This window comes from Eupeodes corollae, chromosome 3, assembly GCF_945859685.1.
Source record: "Eupeodes corollae chromosome 3, idEupCoro1.1, whole genome shotgun sequence".
Taxonomy (NCBI): Eukaryota; Metazoa; Arthropoda; class Insecta; order Diptera; family Syrphidae; genus Eupeodes; species Eupeodes corollae.
Genome location: NC_079149.1, coordinates 82,025,231 through 82,046,995, shown reverse-complemented (window position 1 = coordinate 82,046,995; position 21,765 = coordinate 82,025,231). Strand labels below are relative to the sequence as shown.

Genomic DNA, 21,765 nt, shown 5'->3' with positions numbered 1-21,765 from the left:
TTAAAGAAAAAAATATTTACATTTTTAAATTATTTACATTTTCACATTATTTATCATTGAAAAGATAACAATTATAGCAACTAAACTAATTAAATTTCATCAAACTTCTGGTGAGCAGATATGGCAGCTTTAATTTGACATTTGATGGATCTAAAATTTTTGCCAGAGTCTCAACTACGTCGTCTGTTTTAGTATCTGTTTGTCTTGAAACAGGACACTCCACAAAAGTATGATAGATTGTAAGAGGTGTTTCACAATTTGAGCATTCCTCTGGAGCTTCTCGAGTGTAGATGTGTTTGCTTGTAAACAGTCTTTTTATTCTATTCTAACTCTTAATACTGTTATGCGTTCGTCTCTGCTAAAGTACTGCTTATGTTGGACACGTGTGTTGCAGGGTTGATGTTTTTGAAGAAAGGTTTGAGCGCTTCGCCACTTTTCTGAAAATGTGTGAAAGTTGTTTTCAAAAGCTGGTGTAGTTTACTATACTCAAGTATCTGAGGGTAGCTAATGACGTATTTTGCCTGCAAGGTCAGCGGCATCATTACCTTCTATTCCGCAGTGTCCGGGTATCCAAGCTAAAGTTATGTTTGTGTTGTAGTACAAGCAGTTTCTTAAAGTTTGGAGAGATTGACATTTGTTATTGACTTTGCTTAGCCCCTTGAGTATACCAAGATTGTAGGTGAGGTTTAAGAAACGTTCAAAATTTATTTTTTTGAGGCGACTGAAGCTCGCCTCAATTCTTTATATACCTCAATCGAGTTGAGATTTATCTATTCTAAACTGAGATAAACCTTTTTGGAAACATAGCAAAACATAAATATCTTTTCTATTGTTTTTTTCTTGCAAAATAAACGCAATAAACTAAATAATATCAAGAGTAATAGATTCGTTTTTTCCGCAATGGAAAGCACACATGATTCCAAATGCAGAACTACTCAGCAAACACAGCCATCGAGATACAAATGCAATATCAATCGTACCAACATTTGAGAACGAAATCACATAAGATCCATTCGAGGCTCGTATAAATGTCAGAAACCTATCCATAGTGAGATTCTACTCTAACTTTTATCGGTGTTATTCTCACTATGGATATTGTTTTTGTTATTCGTGTAAAATCCTACTTTACTATGGATAGATTTCCCAACAAAACACGGGTAATGATTTTCTTTTTGCAAACCGTTTATATAAAAGATTCTGTCCACTCCTATGTTTGCGATAAGTTCTTCAAGAAGCATTTTGTATATAGCGTCGGACGTGTTTACTTTTTTGTGGTTAGCCAGACTGATGTTTATTCTTAGAGAGTTTCGTTTAAATGGTTTAACGTTGTGAGACACGGTTAACACATCATGTTCTAGAGCGGTTCGTTGGAATACAGATAAAGTGACCATGTTAGTTAAAACAGATATTGAGCTACTTTTTTATTTGTGTTTGAAGAAATAGCTTTTTCGACAGTCTCGAACAATGAGTGTGTTGGACTAACTATGGCTTTGCTTAAAAGATTGTTTGCATTTTTTTCAGCGAGATGTTTAAAGAATACATAACCTCCTTCAACTCTAAGTACTTCAACGTTTGCTGTTCTAAAGCTTTCGGTTATAGCTGCGTCGATTTTCGAGATGTTCTTTTTTGTAGTCCACATAAAGACCAAAACTGGCAGCTCTTAGCTTTATCTACCAATCATAACAAAAATAACTTAAATCGATTTATTTATCTTAAATGATTATAACCAATGATACAATGATGAATGTATGATAGATGAATAGAAATGACGAATTTTAACTGTTAAAATGTTGTGTTTATTGTAATTAAACTGAAACAGGCCTTATTAAGATTGTGTCAAATGTGGTGAAAAAGAAGTTGTATTAACATGAAAATCAAACTCCCAAAAATATTTGACAAATTTTGTCTGGTTTACACGAATTTGAAATTGTGAAACGGACATTTTTTCAAAATAAGAACGTATGCTTGTCAAACCTGAAGTAAATTAAATAATAATAAGAAATTTAAAAAGATATTTCAGATATATTTTGAAATAAATTAATTTTTATTGCAGACTTGGGAAATACATTTTTCATTTGTGGTATTTATAATAAACTTACGGGGAAGTCACCTAGTGACGGCGAAATTAGATTGTGCAATTTGTGTACTTTATATTGTATAAAAAACTTCCAACGCCACATCGTGGCAGCGGAAAACGTTAAAATTAACTGCTCCATCATAATATTATAGATTTTATGTTTAAAGTTGATCTTAAAATTCAATTTTGAACTGATATTTAACAGTGTGAACGCTAAATGTTTCAATCCCACAAATGTCATCCAACCAAATTCATCAAACATGTTATAGTGTGTGAACCCCCTATTGATATTTGTTGAAAAGATCACTTAAGTGGGCGTGAATGAGTCAATGAATTCCAACACGTTCCTATTTCCAAATTTTAATTTGTATTTTATTATCAAAAATGAAGTTCTGAGGACAAGTTGTTTACTAATTCCTTCATCAATATTTTAATTTTTAGTTACGTTTTGTGTTTTTTCCGTAAAATTAAATACGAAAAATACAATACTTAATAGTTGTTGAAGTTCATAGAAGATTATTTTGTTTGTTTAACTTAGGGTAAGTAGTATTTTTACTTTCCGGTATGCAACCTGTTGATTGTTTAAATCAAAGCTTGGGCGTAGTCACATTGAATCATGATCATGAATTTTAAATTGTAATGCGTGTAAAAAATTGGCCCCAAAAATTCTTTTTAAGAAAATAAGTAAGAATTATAATAAATTGTCGGTTAAATAAGTTAGTATAAACTAAAAAAGGATGTGAACTGCCGTGGGCATCGAGAGGAGTTTGTGGCCTTATAAAAAAACAGTCTGAAGAAAGACGCACCCCGAATCCTGACATGGATCTCATAAGACCCTCTTTTATTTCTCTCTTTAATTATTTAGTTGTCAGCCTTATTAATTAATTTTCTACCGTATTGAAGACTTGTTACAATTGTTCAATATCTGGATGAACTTGTGTTAATATGTACGAATAAACCTAGCGATCTTTTGTTCCTACTTTATAAATTAATTGCTGCCCTAGTACTTTGAGTATATTGTTGCTAGGTTATGTTAGATTTTAGTAGGATCTCTGTGGATCCATTTTGCTTTAAAAGATTTAATCAGGATTATGTGGAATGGAAAGGTTGGTGTAGATTTAATTTGGTTGGGACGCGCCTCCTTTAAAAATACTGATTTTACATTGTTTTTTAGTGAAATAAACGTGACATCGCACAATATAGAGTCTAAAAATTATACATAGTTAGTCCTAGTATTTTATTTCTTCTTTTAACAAGGTTTGGGTATTCGTAGTAAAAGTGAAAGTTATCATCTGCACACCCTCAGATCAGATGAGTTTATACCAATTCTGTTCATGTGAGTACCCATTGTGTTATATTAGCAATTATAGGGTTTGTTCGGAACCCAAGCCTCAAGGGCTGGTTATGTGTGGCTTGCAGTTTCGATAAACTGATGTATTCTCCCATTTATAAAATAGAAACATAAATCCAGAATTATGCCATTGTGGGAAGAAAGATCTTTAGGAACTTCAAACACTGAAAGTACAGGAAGACACTGCAGTAGTCTTGAAGCTTTATTGATCTATTCAGGGAAGGATTATATGAAAATAGCTTCCTACGTTTTGGAACAGTCCATTAGGGTCGATACATCAGTTATTGTTATGATCCGGTTTTTCCATTATTTATCCCTAGTTGGGGGGACTGCATTGTTACAATCTACGTAGCTATAGCTTCAAATAGCCTGTCTTAGTGTCTATGTCATTATTGTTCTTTGTGTAAAAATTACTGATTACTGATTCTTGTTGTTACTCGGTTTTAGAAATAATACAATTTTATCCACCAGCTCTTTTACAATCTGTTACATAAGAACTTGGTCACTTGTAAATAATAATAATTGATTTTTTGAAAATCGCTAATTTATTGATAATTTGGTCGTCAATACTTAATTCAAATACTTCAGTAGCAAGTCCAATCACCTGCATTGTCAATTATGGCCCGGCACCGTCGGGGCATACTTTTCACTAGTTTTGTCTGCATATTCTACCGGAAAAGACCTCCAAATATTCCGAATGTGTCGAAAAAGTTGATCTAAATTATATGGCTTGCATCTGCGAAGCTGCATTTTCATCAGAGCCCACATATTTTCTATAGTGACTGAGATGGCCAATCTAAAGTCAGAACTCCGTTTTACGCCTTCCACCCGCTACACGCTCTACTTCGATGTTTTGGATCGTTTTCCTCTTGAAGGATCCAGCTTTCATTTTACTTGATATACCATTACTTAGCAGATGGTAACAAAGCCTTTTGATATATTTTATTCATTTTTTCGGCATTTAAATTCTCTGGAAATAAGAACAAAGTACCAAAACCTTTATTTGAGAAGCACCCCCAAACATGGACCTTGAAGGGGTGTTGAACAGTCCTTTGAAGCATCCTACTGGTGGAGGTTGTCCAGGTGTGTTTGATGCTCAGAAATGCCCAGAAGAAGGATTCATCAGAAAAAATTACGTTGCTCCAATCGCGGTCCAAGTTTTCCTTCGCCCATTTCACTCGTTTTTCATCGTGTTTTGCCCTTAACATTGGTTTTTCCAAAGTACTGCGATATTTAAGTTTATTTATTGGTAAGCAAGTGCTTGTGAATCGTTACGTAAGATATGTAAACACCTTTTGCTTTCAATTTCACAGCAGCGTCACGTAAAGTCAAACTTGAAAGTCGGATCTTTCGAGAACAATGCTAAAATCTTTTTTTGGTCTTTTTTTGAGACTGCTTGCACTTCCGCGATCAGGAAAATCATAAACGTTATCGATCCACTTGCTAACGAACTGCTTCGACTTTGCCATATATTTCGCAGTAGCAGTTTGCGTTAATTTGAGTCCTTTTTCATGCAAACATAGAAAATTTGCCTAAAAGCGAGAGGCGTAAACAGCACTCATTTCGAAAAACCACTCAATCGAAGACTAAATTTGACAGACAGCTGACTTTACAAAAAGAATGAATTCTTCGCTTCCCTTCATGTTTTCTTACCAGTTTAGTTTGCGATCAATTTAAAAATGAAGATATTTCACCCTATTAGCAATGTGTAGTGTAACAATTATTAAAATTGTATAATGCAAATTTTCAATTTTATCCTGAATAAAGTCTGTAAAGTGGGTGGACATTAAGTCCGCAGCTACTGGCCCGCTTGCTAAACTTGATAAACCCTAATTGCAAAACTTCAGATAATGAATTGTTGCGATATTGATTAAGCCTCTTAGAAAGAAACTGGAGCCAACAATATAGAAATATAACAACATATTTGCAACAAAAATAATTACATTATAAATCTAACATCTCTTAACGTAGAGAGTTCTCTTATAGAGTTAATTCGTAAAATGCTGACCAGAAAAAAAATGTAACTCGAAATTCCTCTAAAACTCTTCTGCTAAGAAATTTGTCACTAAAGGTACGCCTCAAGGCGGTGTGCTATCTACTCCCTTCTTGATCCTAGTTGAGTTGAGTTAAGGTGGCGCTACAGTCCGGGGCGGACCTGGGACTCAACCAACAAGCGTCTCCAGCCAGCTCGGTCCCTAGCTAGCTGTCTTCAGTTTCGCACGCCAAGTTGGTTGAGGTCCTCTCCCACCTGGGTGCGCCACCTGAGTCGCGGTCTTCCTCTACTGCGCCGTCCCTCGGGATTGGATTCGAAGACCTTCCGGGCTGGAGCGTTGATGTCCATCCGCTCTACATGACCTAGCCATCTAAGCCGTTGGACTTTAATTCTGCTAACTAGGTCAGTGTCGCTGTACAGCCCGTACAGTTCGTCGTTATATCTTCTCCTCCATTCTCCATCTATGCGTACGGGACCAAAAATCACCCGAAGAATTTTTCTCTCGAAGCATCCTAAGACGCTCTCATCTTTCTTTGGCAGGGTCCAGGCCTCAGCGCCATAAATGAGAACCGGGATGATGAGTGTCTTATAGATGGTGATTTTACATGCTCGAGAGAGGACTTTACTTCTCAATTGCCTTCTAAGTCCAAAAAAGCAGCGATTTGCAAGAGTTATTCTTCGTTTGATTTCAGCGCTGGTGTCGCTGTCTGCATTAATAGCGGTGCCTAGGTAGACAAAGTCCTTAACTACCTCAAAGTTATAGCTGTCCATGGTGACGTTTTGTCCAAGACGTCGTCGTTCTGTGTCCTTTTTTGATGACAGCATATACTTGGTCTTGCCCTCATTGACCACTAAACCCATCTTCTTCGCTTCCGTCGCAATGCTCAAAAACGCTCCACTGACATCACGCTTTGATCTTCCAATTATGTCAATATCATCTGCGTATCCGAGTAATTGGATGGATTTTTGGAAGATTGTGCCTCTAGTGTTGACGGTTGAGTTTTGCACAATTCTTTCCAGAACGATGTTGAAGAAGTCGCATGACAGTGCATCGCCTTGTCTAAAACCTTTTTTGACATCAAATGCATCGGTAAGATCTTTTCCGACCTTGATAGAGCAGCGTGCATTCTCCATCGTCATTCTGCTCCTTTCTTATGTATCGGGCACACTATGCTGAGATTCCACTCATCGGGCATGCTTTCTTCCGACCATATTTTGCAGATGAGTTGGTGTATGCTCCGTACCAAGTCATCGCCTGCTGCTTTGAATAGTTTGGCAGCGATGCCGTCAGCTCCAGCAGCTTTGTTTGACTTAAGTTTAGATATCCCTATCTTCACTTCGTCAAGGTCGGGTAGGCGGAATTGTTGATCTGCGTCGCCGAGGTTGAGTGGTTCTATCTCCCTTACAGCGGAATTCGGTTCTTCATCGCCGTTATATAATTTGGAGAAGTGATCTTTCCATATTCTCAGCATCGACTGTGGTTCTACTACGATGTTCCCTTGATCGTCTTTACAGGCTTCGGTTTGTGGCTGGTACCCTTGGGAGGTTTTTTTTACCTTTGGTAAAATTTACGAACCTCATTTCTGTTGTGACATCCCTCTATCTCCTCGATCGCGCGCTTCTCATGCTCTCTTTTTTTCCGTCTAAGAAGCCGGTGTTCCTCTCTCCTCTTCTGCTCGTAGAGCTCGCGAGCAGCTCTAGTCCTTTTGTGCAGCGCCGTTTTGTATGCCTCTTGTTTCGCTGCGTGAGCTTGCCGGCATTCGTCGTCAAACCAGGGGTTTCGCTGTGGTGGCCGTGTGAAACCTAGCACTTCAGAGGCGGCATCTCTGATGGCTGCAAGGCAATGTTGCCACTGGTTTTCAACGCTTAATGCAGGAAGCATAGGACTTCTTAGGAGGTTATTAGAGACTCGATCGGAAAAGGACATGGCAGTCTCTTGCGATTGTAGCCGTCTAACGTCGAATCTTCTCACAGTACTTCCTTGTTTTGGCTTGGATCGGGATATCCGTAGCCGTACCTTGGCTACAACGAGGTAGTGGTCCGAGTCAATGTTGGCCTCTCGGAATGTTCGGATATCCTGGATACTGGAGAAGTGTCGTGCGTCGATCGCAATGTGGTCAATCTGGTTGACGGTTGATTGATCAGGAGATTTCCATGTCCCCTTGTGGATATTGAGATGCGTGAACTGCGTACTAGCTACCAGAACGTCTCGCCCCGCAGCGAAATCAACCAGCCTGAATCCGTTGTCGGTGGTGGTGTCGTGCAGGCTGTATCTCCCGATTATGCCACCAAAGATGTCTTCTCTTCCTAGCTTGGCATTAAAATCTCCTAAGACAATTTTAATGTCATAGCCAGGGCACTGCTCATATGTCTTGTCTAAGAGCTCGAAGAATATGTCTTTGGTGTCTTCATCTTTCTCCTCTGTTGGGGCATGCACGCATATTAGGCTTATGTTGGCGAATTTAGCCTTGATGCGGATTGTCGTGATGCGCTCGCTCACACTGTTGAAACTCGAGACTTTTTGCCTGAGCCTAGTTCCAACAACAAATCCACACCCAAATAGACGCTGTCTTTGTTCTCGGTAGCAGTCGCCGTAGTAGATATCGCAGTCTTTTAGTTTGCGTTTGCCCGGTCCATCCCATCGCACTTCTTGGATGGCTGTAATATCTGCCTTGCAGCAGTTTAGGGCTTCCGCTAATTGTTCGGCTGCACGTGGTCTGTTAAGGGACCTAACATTCCACGTACATATCCGAAGTTCGTTGTCCTTATTTCGTTTGCGTGGGTTGTCAACAGTGAATCCGTCCGTATCCGAGGCTTGTTGTTGCTTCGAAACTATGATGTTTTTACGTGACCAGGAAGTCACCCCGACGGCACAACCCCCAACCTGGAGGGCCAGATCCTTAGTATAACTCCAAGGAAGGGGAGCCGGATGAACCGCTCCTTATAGGCCTGGGCTCCGAATATGTCGAAGAAGCCCTATAAGGTGTTCACTAAGTAGTTCGACGTTACTGGAACTGTAGACGCCACCGTTGATTCTATCTCGAGAATTCGTCCGCTGCCGCCTGGATAAGGAGAGGTGCCTTAGTGGAAACACCTCTCCCCCCCTCTCTCGTTTGCTGCCCCCAACAACTTTCCACTGGGGTTGGAACCCAATCTCCAGTTGAGGTACTAGGCACCCGATGTTCACCGCGGGGAGGTGAGAGTAGGAGTTGATAGTTAGAGGTGGGTTTTGAGAAAAACCTGTGGACGCTTGTGTCCTCTTGAATGCACATGTCTACCATTTGAACATCATGAACATTTGAACATCTTGATCCTGGTAGTCAATGAAATTCGAACTAGTCTGGATGTTTAGTTTTGTTTTTGAAGTTCCTTAGTTTCAAGGAAGCATCTTAATACCCTAAAGGAACTTTTCAAAACGCTCTAAACAAGCTTTATACAATGGGCTGATCGGTGTGAATTAGGTGTAGTCAACCCACCCAGAAAATTTGAAATTCCTAATAATAATACCTTTAATATTAGGTATCTAAATTATGTTTTCAGATGAAGCTAAATATCTGGGTCTCATTTTAGACAAAAACCTAATTTGAAACGTTATATAGAAGAAAGAGTCAAGAAACTTACTGTTATTCTCTTTTTTTTTTGCAAAAAAAAAACATTGGTAATAAATGATGCTTGAAACCCCGAATTACTCGTTGTTTATACACATCGTTAATCAGACCGATTCTACGGAACGGTGTGGCAGTATGGTAGGCAGCATTAGACAAAGGTGTAAACCCGGATAAACCTAGCAAAGTCAAGCGTTCAGCCTGCCTTTGTATAAGCAGATCGCCTCCTACGACCCAATCTGCTACACTGGACACCTTAATCTATAGACTCAGCTAAGAAATAGCTGTAAGCTCTTCTACTCTTCTCAGAGCTACAGTTGACTTATGATAGCATTGATCACTCCGTAATTCTTTTTTATTTAGAATAAAATCACACACTACATTATCCCCAAACTACAGATCGATAGAAACTTCCAGACTTTTATATCTTCTAGGTCTTTCTGGGAGAATGCTCCATCCTGTTTTACTCCAGATGTTGTTAATCTCTCTTTTTGCCTTTTCTTCCAAGTGATTCTTGAAAGAAATTTGGAGTGGTTACCTTCGATTGTTCCCCAATCGCTGGTCTTCGAGCCTTTGACAGCCCCTTGTATTGTATCTATCCTAAAACATTTATCCTAAATAGATCTCTAATTTCCAGCCTAAAGTCTCTGGTAGCTAGTGCTGTAAATGCTTATATTATAATGTAAATTTATTTTATATTTTAATAAATAATAATAATAATAATTTGTGGTGTTAGCAGGACGCCTTTTTTTTTTCTTTCCTTTAACCTTTTCTAATTCTTCGTTTCTCTAGTACCATTTCTGATTCCTACCGGAAAATCAAGATTTTTGACTTGTTCGTGTTTAGCTTTAAGTTCCAAAAATCACAATATGTTTGGAATTTGTTGATTATCATTTGCATCATATTCGTATTGTCAGCCAATATTATTAGGTTGTACCTAGTGAATCTTACCAATAACACTCCTGTAAAGATCTTTGTAAAAGCGTTAAGAAAATATATGCCTTTATAGGTCTTTACCAATTAATCCCCAAAACCTTTTTCCTATTTCAGAGTCTGATAATTTCACTTTCACTGTAATAGAATTAATATTTGATCATCATCGCTGTAACTAATATCATAAACATAGTTTCCTTACATAGTTAGGCCATTATAGTTTTACATTTAAATTCATAATTTAACTTTATTTATTTCAGATGTTCTTCAGGAGGCTTTATATATGTTTCCTTGTGTTACATATAAAACATGTTTATTCTCAACTATTTAATGAAGAACCTGTTACCGACCAGTACGGTCGATTCTTGGGCACACAAAATAACTTAGAAAATGATTTAAATAATGTCAATCGTTTTCGACAGCAAGATAACGACATAAATATAGGAAACAGTTTTCCAAAAAATGATCCAAATAGTTACAATCGGGGCAAAACGTCCTACAATCCAAAAACTTCATTCTTGGAAAATATATTCGTTAAACAGCCAACCTACTTTGTTGTTGCCTCTCGTATGGTCCGACCTGGTCTAATTTATCAAGTTTCTGTAACAATTCTCAAAGCAGCCTATCCCATCACTGTACATACAAGTATATCTAGTGATGGTGTTCAAATATCTGGTGATTCCAAGGAAGTTAAAGAGAATGTTCCCGAAACGATGCTTATGCGCATCCCACCCACAAGTGTCAAAGGAAACTATAAACTGCGAGTTGAAGGATTATACCAAAATGTTCTCGGAGGTATTGCATTCCTCAACGAAACAGAGCTTCACTTTTCCCAGCGATCGATGACAATATTTATTCAAACGGACAAACCTCTTTATAAACAAGGAGAAACAGTTAAATTTCGCACAATTCCAATTACTACTGAACTCAAAGGATTTGATAACGCTGTTGATGTTTATATGTTAGATCCGAATAAGCATATTTTGCGGCGTTGGATTTCACGACAATCGAACTTGGGAAGTGTGAGTTTAGATTACAAACTGTCTGACTTGTCAACATTTGGTGAATGGACTATACGAGTTGTGGCTCAAGGCCAAGTCGAAGAAGGACACTTTACAGTTGAAGAGTATTATCAAACTCGATTCGAAGTCAATGTGACCACTCCTGCCTACTTCTTCACAACTGATCCATATGTATATGGTAAAATTATGGCAAACTTTACTAGTGGAGCCCCTGTAAAAGGTAATCTAACTATCAAAGCTACAATACAGCCAATTGGTTTCTTGAATTACAAAGCTCTTAACGATAAATATCGAATTGGTCGTGCATTGCCGCAGTTTTATGATGAAAGAAACAACGATGATAATCAATACAATCGAAACTTTAATATTAATAACAACAATAATAATAACAATATCAATATCGAAAATAATGACGAATCACAACAGAATCTGTACAGAAATCAATATGTTGTCGAAAGAATTTATCAATTCGACGAAGAATGGCCATTTTGGGTTGATAAGCCAGAAGGACAAGAAATCTACGATCCTTGGACTGGTTCGTACAAAAGAACTCTGCCGTATTTAAGATATTTCAATGGAACTTTTGACTTTAAATACCCAATGAGTGAGCTGCTGTTAGCAATTCCTGGTAATATTCCAAGCATGGAAATTCTCATAACAGCATCTGTTGGTGAGAAGTTTTATGATGAAAAAATATCAGGCTATGCAATCACAAGAGTGTACAATTCTTCAATCAAAGTCAAATTCATGGGGGAATCTCCTCAGGTCTTCAAGCCAATGATGCCATTCGTATGTTATTTGGTTGTAGAATATCACGACAACACTCCACTCGAACCTGAACTGCTTGTTAATAGTATGATGGAAGTTGGTGGTTTCGTAGAGAGCAGAAGTGGAGGTAGAAAAGACTATTCCACAAGAAGAATTCGAATGTCCCAAAAGGCGGGTGTGTGGGAATTGAAAATAGATCTTCGCCAAGATCTGGGATTAGATGAGAGATCAAGAGAATTCAAAGATTTCATCGAAGGCGTTCAAAGCATGCAACTGCAAGCTAATTTTGTTAACGCACGCGGCGATCGAGCACAGACTGAATTGTTGTTGATCAGCTATCATTCACCGCGAAATCAGCATATCAAAGTTACGACCAGCACTGAAGACCCCACAGTTGGAGAGTACATCATCTTCCACATTAGAACCAATTACTATTCAAACACTTTCAATTATTTGATCATGTCAAAGGGTGTTATTCTAGTAAGTGACCAGGAGCCTATCGATGAAAGAGTGCGTACAATTGCCGTTACTCTAAGTGCGGAAATGGCACCAGTTGCAACAATTGTAGTGTGGACCATTTCCCAGCTAGGACAGGTAGTTGCAGACTCGCTAACGTTTCCCGTAAATGGAATTTCTCGAAACAATTTCACGTTGTTCATAAACAATCGCAAGGCAAGAACTGGTGAAAAAGTCGAAGTGGCGATTTACGGTGAACCTGGTTCCTATGTAAGTCTTTCAGGAATAGACAGCGCTTTCTATAGTATGCAAGCGGGCAATGAGCTAACATACGCTAAAATTATAACAAAAATGTCAACTTTCGACGAACAAACAAATGGAACACATAAGCATATATGGCACTCACATGCGGGTAATCCTGACGAGCTTGTATATTATCCAGCTTCATCCTTTGGAATCGATGCGAACCGAACATTTGAGTACTCTGGTTTAATTGTCTTTACAGACGGTGAAGTGCCAAGGCGTTTTGATACCTGCAATTTTACTCAGGGATACGGAGAGTGTCTGAATGGACGTTGTTATCGCCTTGAGAATAAATGCAATAATATATTAGATTGCGACGATGGAACAGATGAAATTGGTTGTAATAAATTTAATGAAACTGATTTATTACAATATCGAAAGTACCGATTTAACCGAATACAGCGACACTACGAGAACGTATGGCTTTGGAAGGATGTCAATATTGGACCTCATGGTCGTTATATATTCAACATTGAAGTACCAGATCGTCCAGCATATTGGATGATATCGGCATTTAGTGTGAGCCCTTCAAAGGGTTTCGGAATGATTCCTAAAGCCACCGAGTATGTTGGAGTACAACCATTTTTCATAAATGTTGAAATGCCTAGTGAGTGCTATCAAGGAGAACAAATTGGTGTTCGTGTGACACTATTTAATTACATGGAAATGCCAATGGAAGCAACAGTTGTATTGCACGGTTCCCAAGATTACAAATTTGTGCACGTAGAAGATGGCGGTATTGTCCGATCTTACAATCCAAGAACTTCATTCGGTGAACATCAATTCTTCGTCTATCTAGAATCACAGGGAACAACTATTGTGTATTTGCCTATTGTGCCTGTTCGTCTAGGAAATATTCAAGTAACAGTTCATGCAGCTACACTTCTGGGAACAGATTTGATTACAAGAAAATTAAATGTAATGTCCGACGGCTTGCCGCAATACCGTCATCAAGCAATTCTATTAGATTTGAGTAATCGGGCGTATGTCTTCCAGTACATGCACGTCAACATCACTGAAACTCCAATCATACCCTATCAGGTGGATAGATACTTCGTTTACGGCTCTAATAGAGCGAGAATATCGGTTGTTGGTGATGTGGTTGGACCTATTTTCCCCACAATGCCGGTTAATGCAACTTCTATGCTTTACTTACCCATGGAATCAGCTGAACAGAATGCATTTAGTTTTGCTGCTAATCTGTATACCATCATGTACATGCGATTAATTAATCAAAGAAATAAGACAACCGAAAAGCATGCTTTTGCTCATATGAACATTGGATATCAGCGTCAGCTTAGTTTTATGCGTAATGATGGTTCATTTTCATTATTCCGATCCGATTGGAATAATTCGGATTCTTCGGTTTGGTTGACTGCTTATTGCGTGCGAGTTTTTCAGGAAGCATCCTTTTACGAATGGGAAAACTTTATCTACATCGATCCGACGATTATCGAAAAAAGTGTTCGTTGGATCTTACAGCATCAATCTCCAGAAGGAGCATTTTATGAAGTAACGTGGTTACCCGATAGGAAGATGAATAGAACAAACTTCGCCGACCATTCGCTTCGTAATCGAAATATTTCATTAACTTCTCACGTCTTGATAACTTTGGCTACAGTGAAGGACTTATCTGGAAGTTTGGGAGCGAGAGTTGCGCTTGCTCAACAGCGTGCTGTTTTATGGATTGAAAGAAATATGCAACTCTTGCAGGAAACTAAAGAACCATATGATGTTGCGCTCACAGCTTATGCATTGCTTTTGTGTAAGGCCGCTACAGCCGAACACGTCTTTACAATATTAAGAGGACATGTTAGAACGATTGGAGAATATATGTACTGGGGAAATGTCGAATTACCACAACCGCCTAGTAAACTTGAAAATCAAAAGTATTTCTCTTTGCCTCGTCTTCCTTATGAGTTTGATGCTTTGAATATTGAAACGACTGCTTATGCTCTTCTCGTTTACGTTTCAAGACGAGAATTTATCGTTGATCCAATTGTTAGATGGCTGAATGCTCAGAGACTTAACGATGGTGGCTGGGCGTCTACTCAGGTTAGTTATTAAAAAACTGATGTCTCTTGAAATAACTCACTTTTCTGTGTCTTGTCTTTAAATTATAGGATACAAGTATTGCTCTGAAGGCACTTATTGAGTACACAATTCATTCGCGCATCCGAGAAGTTTCATCGTTATCTATTTCAATTGAAGCAACATCGCTACCTGGCCAGACGAAAACCTTACACATCGATGATAATAACTTGGCCCAATTGCAAAGCATTGAAGTGAGTAAACCTTAAATAATGTTTTGTAGAATGAGTATTATAAGTTTTTGTATGTTTTAGATTCCAAATGCTTGGGGAACAGTTAAGGTGCAAGCCAAAGGCGCTGGTTATGCAATTTTACAAATGCATGTCCAATATAATGTTGATATTGCCAGATTCCAAACCAAGCCACCCATTTCAGCATTCGATTTGAAAACAAATGCAATATTCCACGGAAGAAATCAGTCTCACATTTCATATGTGTCTTGTCAAAGGTAAGTAAATATAAATATTTAAGAAATAATTTGTTAAAAGTTAGTATTTTGAAAGTTTGTACGTTTTTCTCTGTCTGACTTCTTTTATTAAATATAGTGACAACCAATTTGTCAGGTTCTGATGGTATAACTCATTATTCTAACCCAAGCCCTTGCCAAGAATATTTATAAACGTTCTTTATTTAATGAGACTAAAATTTTAATAACAAAATACAAAATTTTGTTTGGTGTATTTTGATTATTATCTGTTAGAAATCAATTATTTCCATGTTTGTAGCTTTGATATACACTCCATGAAATTTGGCGTATGTAGTTACTTACTTACTTAAGGAGCCCGGAGCGGACCTAGGCCTCAACCAAAATGCGTCACCAGCCAACTCGTTCCCTAGCTAGCTGGCTCCAATTTCGCACTCCAAATTGGTTGAGGTCTTTACCCACCTGCATGCGCCACCTTCCTCTAATGCTCCGTCCCTAGGGATTATAATCGAAGACCTTTCGCGCTGGAACGTTGATGTCCATTCGCTCTACATGACCCAGTCATCTAGGTCGTTGGACTTTAATTCTGTTAACAGTTCGATGTTGTATCTTCTTCTCCATCTATGCAGACGGGACCAAAAATCACCGGAAGAATTATATTATTATTATTAATTTTATTAAATGGTAAATAATTGTTTTAAATAGAGTTTTCAATTTTTAAATTCGTCACTACAAATATTATGTTGTCAAAATTGATATTTTTCAAAAGATGGTGAAAGTTTTGGTTTGATAGTTTTGCGCAGGCTGAAGAGACTTTGGGACCGGAGAGAAGGGAGGTCATTGTAAGAGTGGAGTTATCCTCACAGAGATGGCAGAGTGGAGGTGCTTCTTAATTGAACAGTCTGAGCCTGATGTATAGCATTAGTTTTTTTTAAAGATATGTTGCTGAGATAGATTGCTCCGTCCCCGTTTGGATTTGATAGTTTTGCGCAGGTTGAAGAGACTTTGGGACCGGAGAGAAGGGAGGTCATTGTAAGAGTGGAGTTATCCTCACAGAGATGGCAGAGTGGAGGTGCTTCTTTATTGAACAGTCTGAGCCTGATGTATAGCATTCGTTTTTTTTAAAGATATGTTGCTGAGGTAGATTGCTCCGTCCCCGTTTGGATTTAGATTTTTGTATGAGTGGTTGTAGTTTGTCCAATATTCTTTTCTTTTGAACTTCCAGTTTTCTAGAAGCGAATTTGTAGTATCTTTTTTATTGTATTGAAAAAAGGCTTTTAATGGTGCTTTTTTCGCTGATTTGGCTTCTGCGTCAGCTGCTTCGTTGCCATGGATTCCAAAGTCGCGGGGAATCCAGATGATTTTTAAAGTTTCGGTATTTAGGATGAGATGGTGTCTTATTGTTTCTACTATTTCAATCGAGTTCGAAATGTTTTCTATAGCCTATATAGTTGAAAGACTATCCGAAAATATGATCGTTTTTCTTTGCTGGGAGTGCGTTATCGCTTGGTATATAGCAAACGCTTCGGCAGTAAAAGTGGATGTTTGAGAGGATAGTAGCGCTTTGGAGACGATGAAACCGTTGGCATCCTTTGGAAGCGTCTGGTAATAGTAGTTTCCATCCAAGAGATTTGTAGTTTTCTGCGATGTCTTGAAAAAGTTTTTTGTACATATCATCAGAGGTTGAATTTTTTGGATAATTGCAAAGTTCGATGTTTATGGTGTTACTTGGAAGGTTCCAAGGTGGTTGGTTATTCTTTGCGTAGTTTTGAATACAGATCGAAACATCAAAGTTCTTTGCGAACGTGAGTGCCCTACATAAAGTTGATTGGATTCTTGATGTCTCTTTCGATTCAAAATTTTTTGACTTCTGGATGGATGGATGTTCTGTATGAAGAGTTTATTTTATTAATTATTTTGGCCGTGAGAGAGTCAATTCTGTCCTTTAAATGAGGAAGCCCAGCTGCAGTTGGTATGTTAATGATGGGTGTTGAGCGTATGGCTCTCATGCAGCTTCTGGTGGCGAAGTGGTAAAGTGTTGTGATAAGACCCAGAGAGGTTTTTGAGCATTTTCCGTCGATTGGTAAACAATAATCAATTTTTGATACCACTATGGATTTGGTTAAATAAGTCTTTTTTTTAAGACAAATATTTAATTATATTAACAATGGCAGTTAAATTTTTCCTTACATAAATAGAATGGTTCGTAAAATTAAATTAAGAATCGAATATAATGCCAAGAAATTTCAAAGAATCAAAGTTTTTTATACAGCTGTTGTTTAAATTGACTTCAACTAATTTTGTACAGTTGTGTTTTTTACGTACAGCTGCGAGCAAAAAAATAGCAGTGCATGGAAAATTATTTAAAAAAAAAACGTGAAACATAAAAAGGGCTTTGGTGTTGGAAATGTTTCTAAGTAAAATTCATTAAAATTTTATTTTTAGTAAGAAAGGAATTTGATATATTGCTAATTTATTAAGTAGTAATCCAAAAACAAAATAAACCTCAAAAAATAAAGCGAGCAGTGGTTTTCTTTTTCTATTAAATCAAAATAAAACAAGGGTACTAAAAGTTCTTTTCAACGGTATTTTGTTAACAAAAGCTAGTATTTGGTAGCATTACCATTATTTTTTACAACTGCTTCACAGCGACGTTTCATTGACTCCACAAGTCCCTTACATCTTGATGGTGTTATTGATTGCCAAGCCTGCTCAGCAATGCTCCAAAACTCTGTTATTTTTTGGTTTTGCCTTGAATACTTCTTTTCTAAATCTGCCCATAGATTCTAGATGCGTAGGCCACTCCATGATCCTCAATCCTATTATCTTGAAACCATTGCCTGGCTGCTCTGCTGGTATGCTTTGGGTCGTTATCCTGCTGGAAGACCCATTTGAGCGGCATTTCGTATTCGGCATATGGCAGCTTGGTGTTTTAAAGGATATCCACTTAACAGTGCTGATTTATAATGCTTTTTATCCAGTATATTGGGTCAACTCCCTAATATTAGAAGCATCCCGAAACCATTATGCTGGATCCCATGCTTAATTGTTTTTGTGGTGTATCTGGGGTTATATTCAATGTTCGGGGGTCTTCTCACAAACTGCCGAGATCCTTTACCAACAGATCCTTTGTCCATCGGTCCAGAGAATGTTTCACCAATTTTAGGAGCCCATCTTAAATGCTCGCGCGCAAACTTCATCCTTTTAACTATATGGTTCTTCTTTAAAAGTGGAACCATTCTTGGACTGCTCCCTTAGTATTCTCCTTACCATATGCACAGCGCACCGAAATTCAAGCTCGTCTGCAATCTCTGAAGCTGCTGCTGTACGATTATTTCTTAAAAAGGAAACCACACGTTTTTTAAAAAATGATGTTAGAGATTGTTTCCGTCCCCTGGTTTCTGCTTTTTGTTCAAAGGTTGTGGCGTTCAGTATCATCTTCGCCGAACAGCCAAGAAGTTCTTGAACCTTTTTATAGGTTTTGCTTTCCAAAACAAGCTTTTTTATAGTTTCCCGCCTCTCCAGTGTGCAGTGCTTGCCTCCACCCACTTTAAATTCATAAATTCAATAATTCTAATACAATTTAAATTAAACTATAAAGTAGAATAACAGGACTTACTTTTTATCACTTTTGAAATCATAACATAATTAATTAAAATAAATTTGTCAATCACTGCTGTTATTTTGCTCGCCTAAAATAATGAATCACACTAGACAAAGCGTCATTTAAACAAAGCAATGAGAATTTACAGTTAAATTATTATCTTCCACCTGTAAACATAATTACTCTGAGTACCAAAATACAGTAGAGTTGCGAAAAAGTGGCTTTGTTATTGATTTATGAAAATGGTAGGTTCTTGCCTATTACAATGCTATTATTTTGCACGCCACTGTATATGAAACAATTCGGATTTTCAACATGAAATTATCGAGCCCCGAAGATTTTTTCTCGCAGCATCCTAAGAAGCTCTCATCTTTCTCCAAAGTCCAGGTGGGTATCGATTTGATGTTTCTTGGTATTTTTCAAGGTCTGCCGTAATGTAAATATTTCGTCAATGGTGGACTTTTCTGGTCTGAAGGCACACTGATAAGGACCTATCAGGTTGTTGACGAACGGCTATAGACGTTCACATAATAGGCAGAAAGGATTTTATATGCAATGTTTAAGAGATTTGTGCCTCTGTAGTTGGCGCAATTTAGAGGGTCTCCTTTCTTATGTATTGGGGAAACTATACTGAGATTCCACTCATCGGGCATGATTTCTTCCGATCATATTCTGCAGATGAGTAAGTGCATGCTCCCTACCAAGTTATCGCCAGCTGCTTGAAATAGTTCGGCACTGATGCCTTCAAAGCCAGTAAAAATGTTTGGTCATTCGTAAATACGTGAATTCTGCCTCTCCTTGGGTCCTAATTCAAATTATTTACTGGCCCTAATGACATATCCGCTATTTTTCTGAAGATGTGTTTTTAATACTGGCAAAACCACTGCGTAAGCTTTTTATCTTTCCTACTATTTAGGTCTCATTCCGAGCGAATGGAAAAAAGCAATTGTTCAGCTCATACCCAAAAAAGACAAATCCTACTCTCCTCCTAATAATAATCGATCGATTGTTCAAGTCTGAAAAACACAAAATAAATTCTGATGTGCCCCAAGGCTCTATTTTATCTCCGACACTCTCTCTCCGTTTTATTAATGATATCATGTCTGAAACTTATCCACTTATCTGCTACTCTCCTCTTTTCATATTCGTTTGTAAATTCAAAAACCTGCTGTTCGGATGCGAGTTAAGGCCAAGAAGACTGACTACTTCGAAATTCTCGTCATGTATATCTCCCATCATCTCTTGTGGAAGTATTGCATACGCGACGTCGCCAAAAATGCTTCGCTAGGTGCTTAGGTTTGCTAATTCGATGAAAGAAATTTGTCAACCCTTCTGATCTGACTACAATCTATAAAACATATAAAGACCAAATAAAATAAAAATTAGGTGGCACAACAGTCCGTTGGGAACTAGGGCCTTATGACTTACAACTCTCAACCACTCCTGTGTGCGAATACTGTTGTCATGGGATGGAGGGGACCTACAATTAAAAGCCGAATCCGAACGGCTAATTTAAAAAAAGCTCTTTTCATTCTAAGAATTACTCTTGGAGGATTTGTCAATTCCTCGCAGGGATCGAACCCAAGACCTCTGGCATGACAGTCCAACGCACTTACCATCATGTCATGGTCACAAAGCTTGAGTATAATTCCATCTCTGGGCTGGTGCTCCTGCATCTTACTTAAGTCTGTTGGACAGTTTTGAACCTAGTGCATTTAAAATGATTGGTCATGATGTCATCGTTGAGTCATTAACCTTGTTTGAACACCTGTTTCCTACCTCACCCTTTTTTACATTTATTTCAACGGATTATGCTCTAGCACATAGCCAGCAATAATATAAGCGCAACTTCGTCGTACTTTCAAGTACAGAGTTTCGTACGACACCTACTTTCAAACCCTCTCTCCTTTTCCTTGAGATCACACCTAACCTTGGCATTATATGGGTATCCAAAATCCCCTTACGTCTGCGCTTTTTATAAGATAAAAAAAAGGAAATGAAAGAGAGAAACAATTTCAAAATAAAATCTTTCTTAAATGTACTTTTTGTTTTTTTAGTTGGATAAATTTAAATGAATCTGAACGCTCTGGCATGGCCGTGTTAGATGTGACCATTCCAACTGGATATTACATTCAGCAACAAAAACTGGACTCATATGTTCTCAGTAATCGTGTGAGGAATTTGAAGCAGGCCAAATACTTTGAACGAAAAGTTATGTTTTATTTCGAATATGTAAGTATTTTTGTGAAATTGTGGATTTCCATAACTTGAATATTAAATTTTTATTATATTTATATTTTTTTTAAAGCTTGACAAAGAAGACATTTGTGTGAACTTTACAATTGAACGATGGTATCCGGTGGCAAATATGTCACGTTACCTGCCTGTCCGTGTTTATGACTACTATGCCCCAGGTAAATTTTTGATATTTACTTTATCCTAATGCATAACTCTTATATAATTTATTGTTTATTTCAGAACGATTTAACGAAACGATATTCGATTCATTGCCAACATATTTACTAAATATTTGTGAAGTTTGTGGCAGTTCACAGTGTCCTTACTGTTCTGTTTATAATTTAGGTTTCACAACGACATTCTCAATATCACTAGTTTCGTTTAGTATTTTTATCTTTATTCTTAGAACTCAAGTTAATGTATGGATAAGTTAGTACAAATTAATTTTTATAGACAAAAAAAAAAAGGAATGAATATTTTCTTTAATTCCGTCCAAACACAAAACATTCGAATATTTTTACTGTTTACACTAAATTTATTTAAAATCTTGAACTTTTTTATTTTTATATTATTTGTACATTCCAGTAACTTTATGTTAAATCATAAAAGTTATTTAAAGTTATTAAAACATCAAAAACACAGTCCGTCCAAAGTGTTGAAAATCATTTTCGAGTTTCACTAGATTGTATATTTTTATTACTATTTTGACTTGCATAGAAATAAGAAAATGTATCCGTCCAAATATAATGAAAAAAAACTTAAGCCTTGTATTTTTCATATTTTATTTAAGTGGGTTGAACCAAGGCTTTTTGCCAATCTTTAAAATGTGTTACACGTTATATTTCATTTTTTTACAATAAACACATTTAAAATAAAAAAAACAGTAAACTTTTAATCCAT

General features: G+C 37.5%; 1 protein-coding gene across 1 annotated transcript; it reads left to right on the top strand.

Moving 5' to 3' along the window:
- The first annotated feature begins 2,493 nt into the window (after positions 1–2,493).
- LOC129949085 (CD109 antigen) lies at positions 2,494–21,627 on the top strand. Its single transcript, XM_056060317.1, has 7 exons — positions 2,494–2,616; positions 10,220–14,563; positions 14,632–14,793; positions 14,854–15,047; positions 20,685–20,859; positions 20,936–21,041; positions 21,106–21,627. The coding sequence occupies exons 2-7, from the start codon at positions 10,220–10,222 to the stop codon at positions 21,297–21,299; spliced, it is 5,175 nt and encodes a 1,724-aa protein (XP_055916292.1). The 5' UTR covers positions 2,494–2,616; the 3' UTR covers positions 21,300–21,627.
- The last annotated feature ends 138 nt before the right edge of the window (positions 21,628–21,765 follow it).

Coding starts and splice junctions, on each gene's coding strand:
- LOC129949085 (XM_056060317.1), top strand. CDS start 10,220: ATGTTCTTCAGGAGGCTTTATATATGTTTCCTTGTGTTACATATAAAA. Junction 15,048..20,684: donor TCATATGTGTCTTGTCAAAG/GTAAGTAAATAT, acceptor TTGTTTTTTTAG/TTGGATAAATTTAAATGAAT. Junction 21,042..21,105: donor TTATGACTACTATGCCCCAG/GTAAATTTTTGA, acceptor TGTTTATTTCAG/AACGATTTAACGAAACGATA.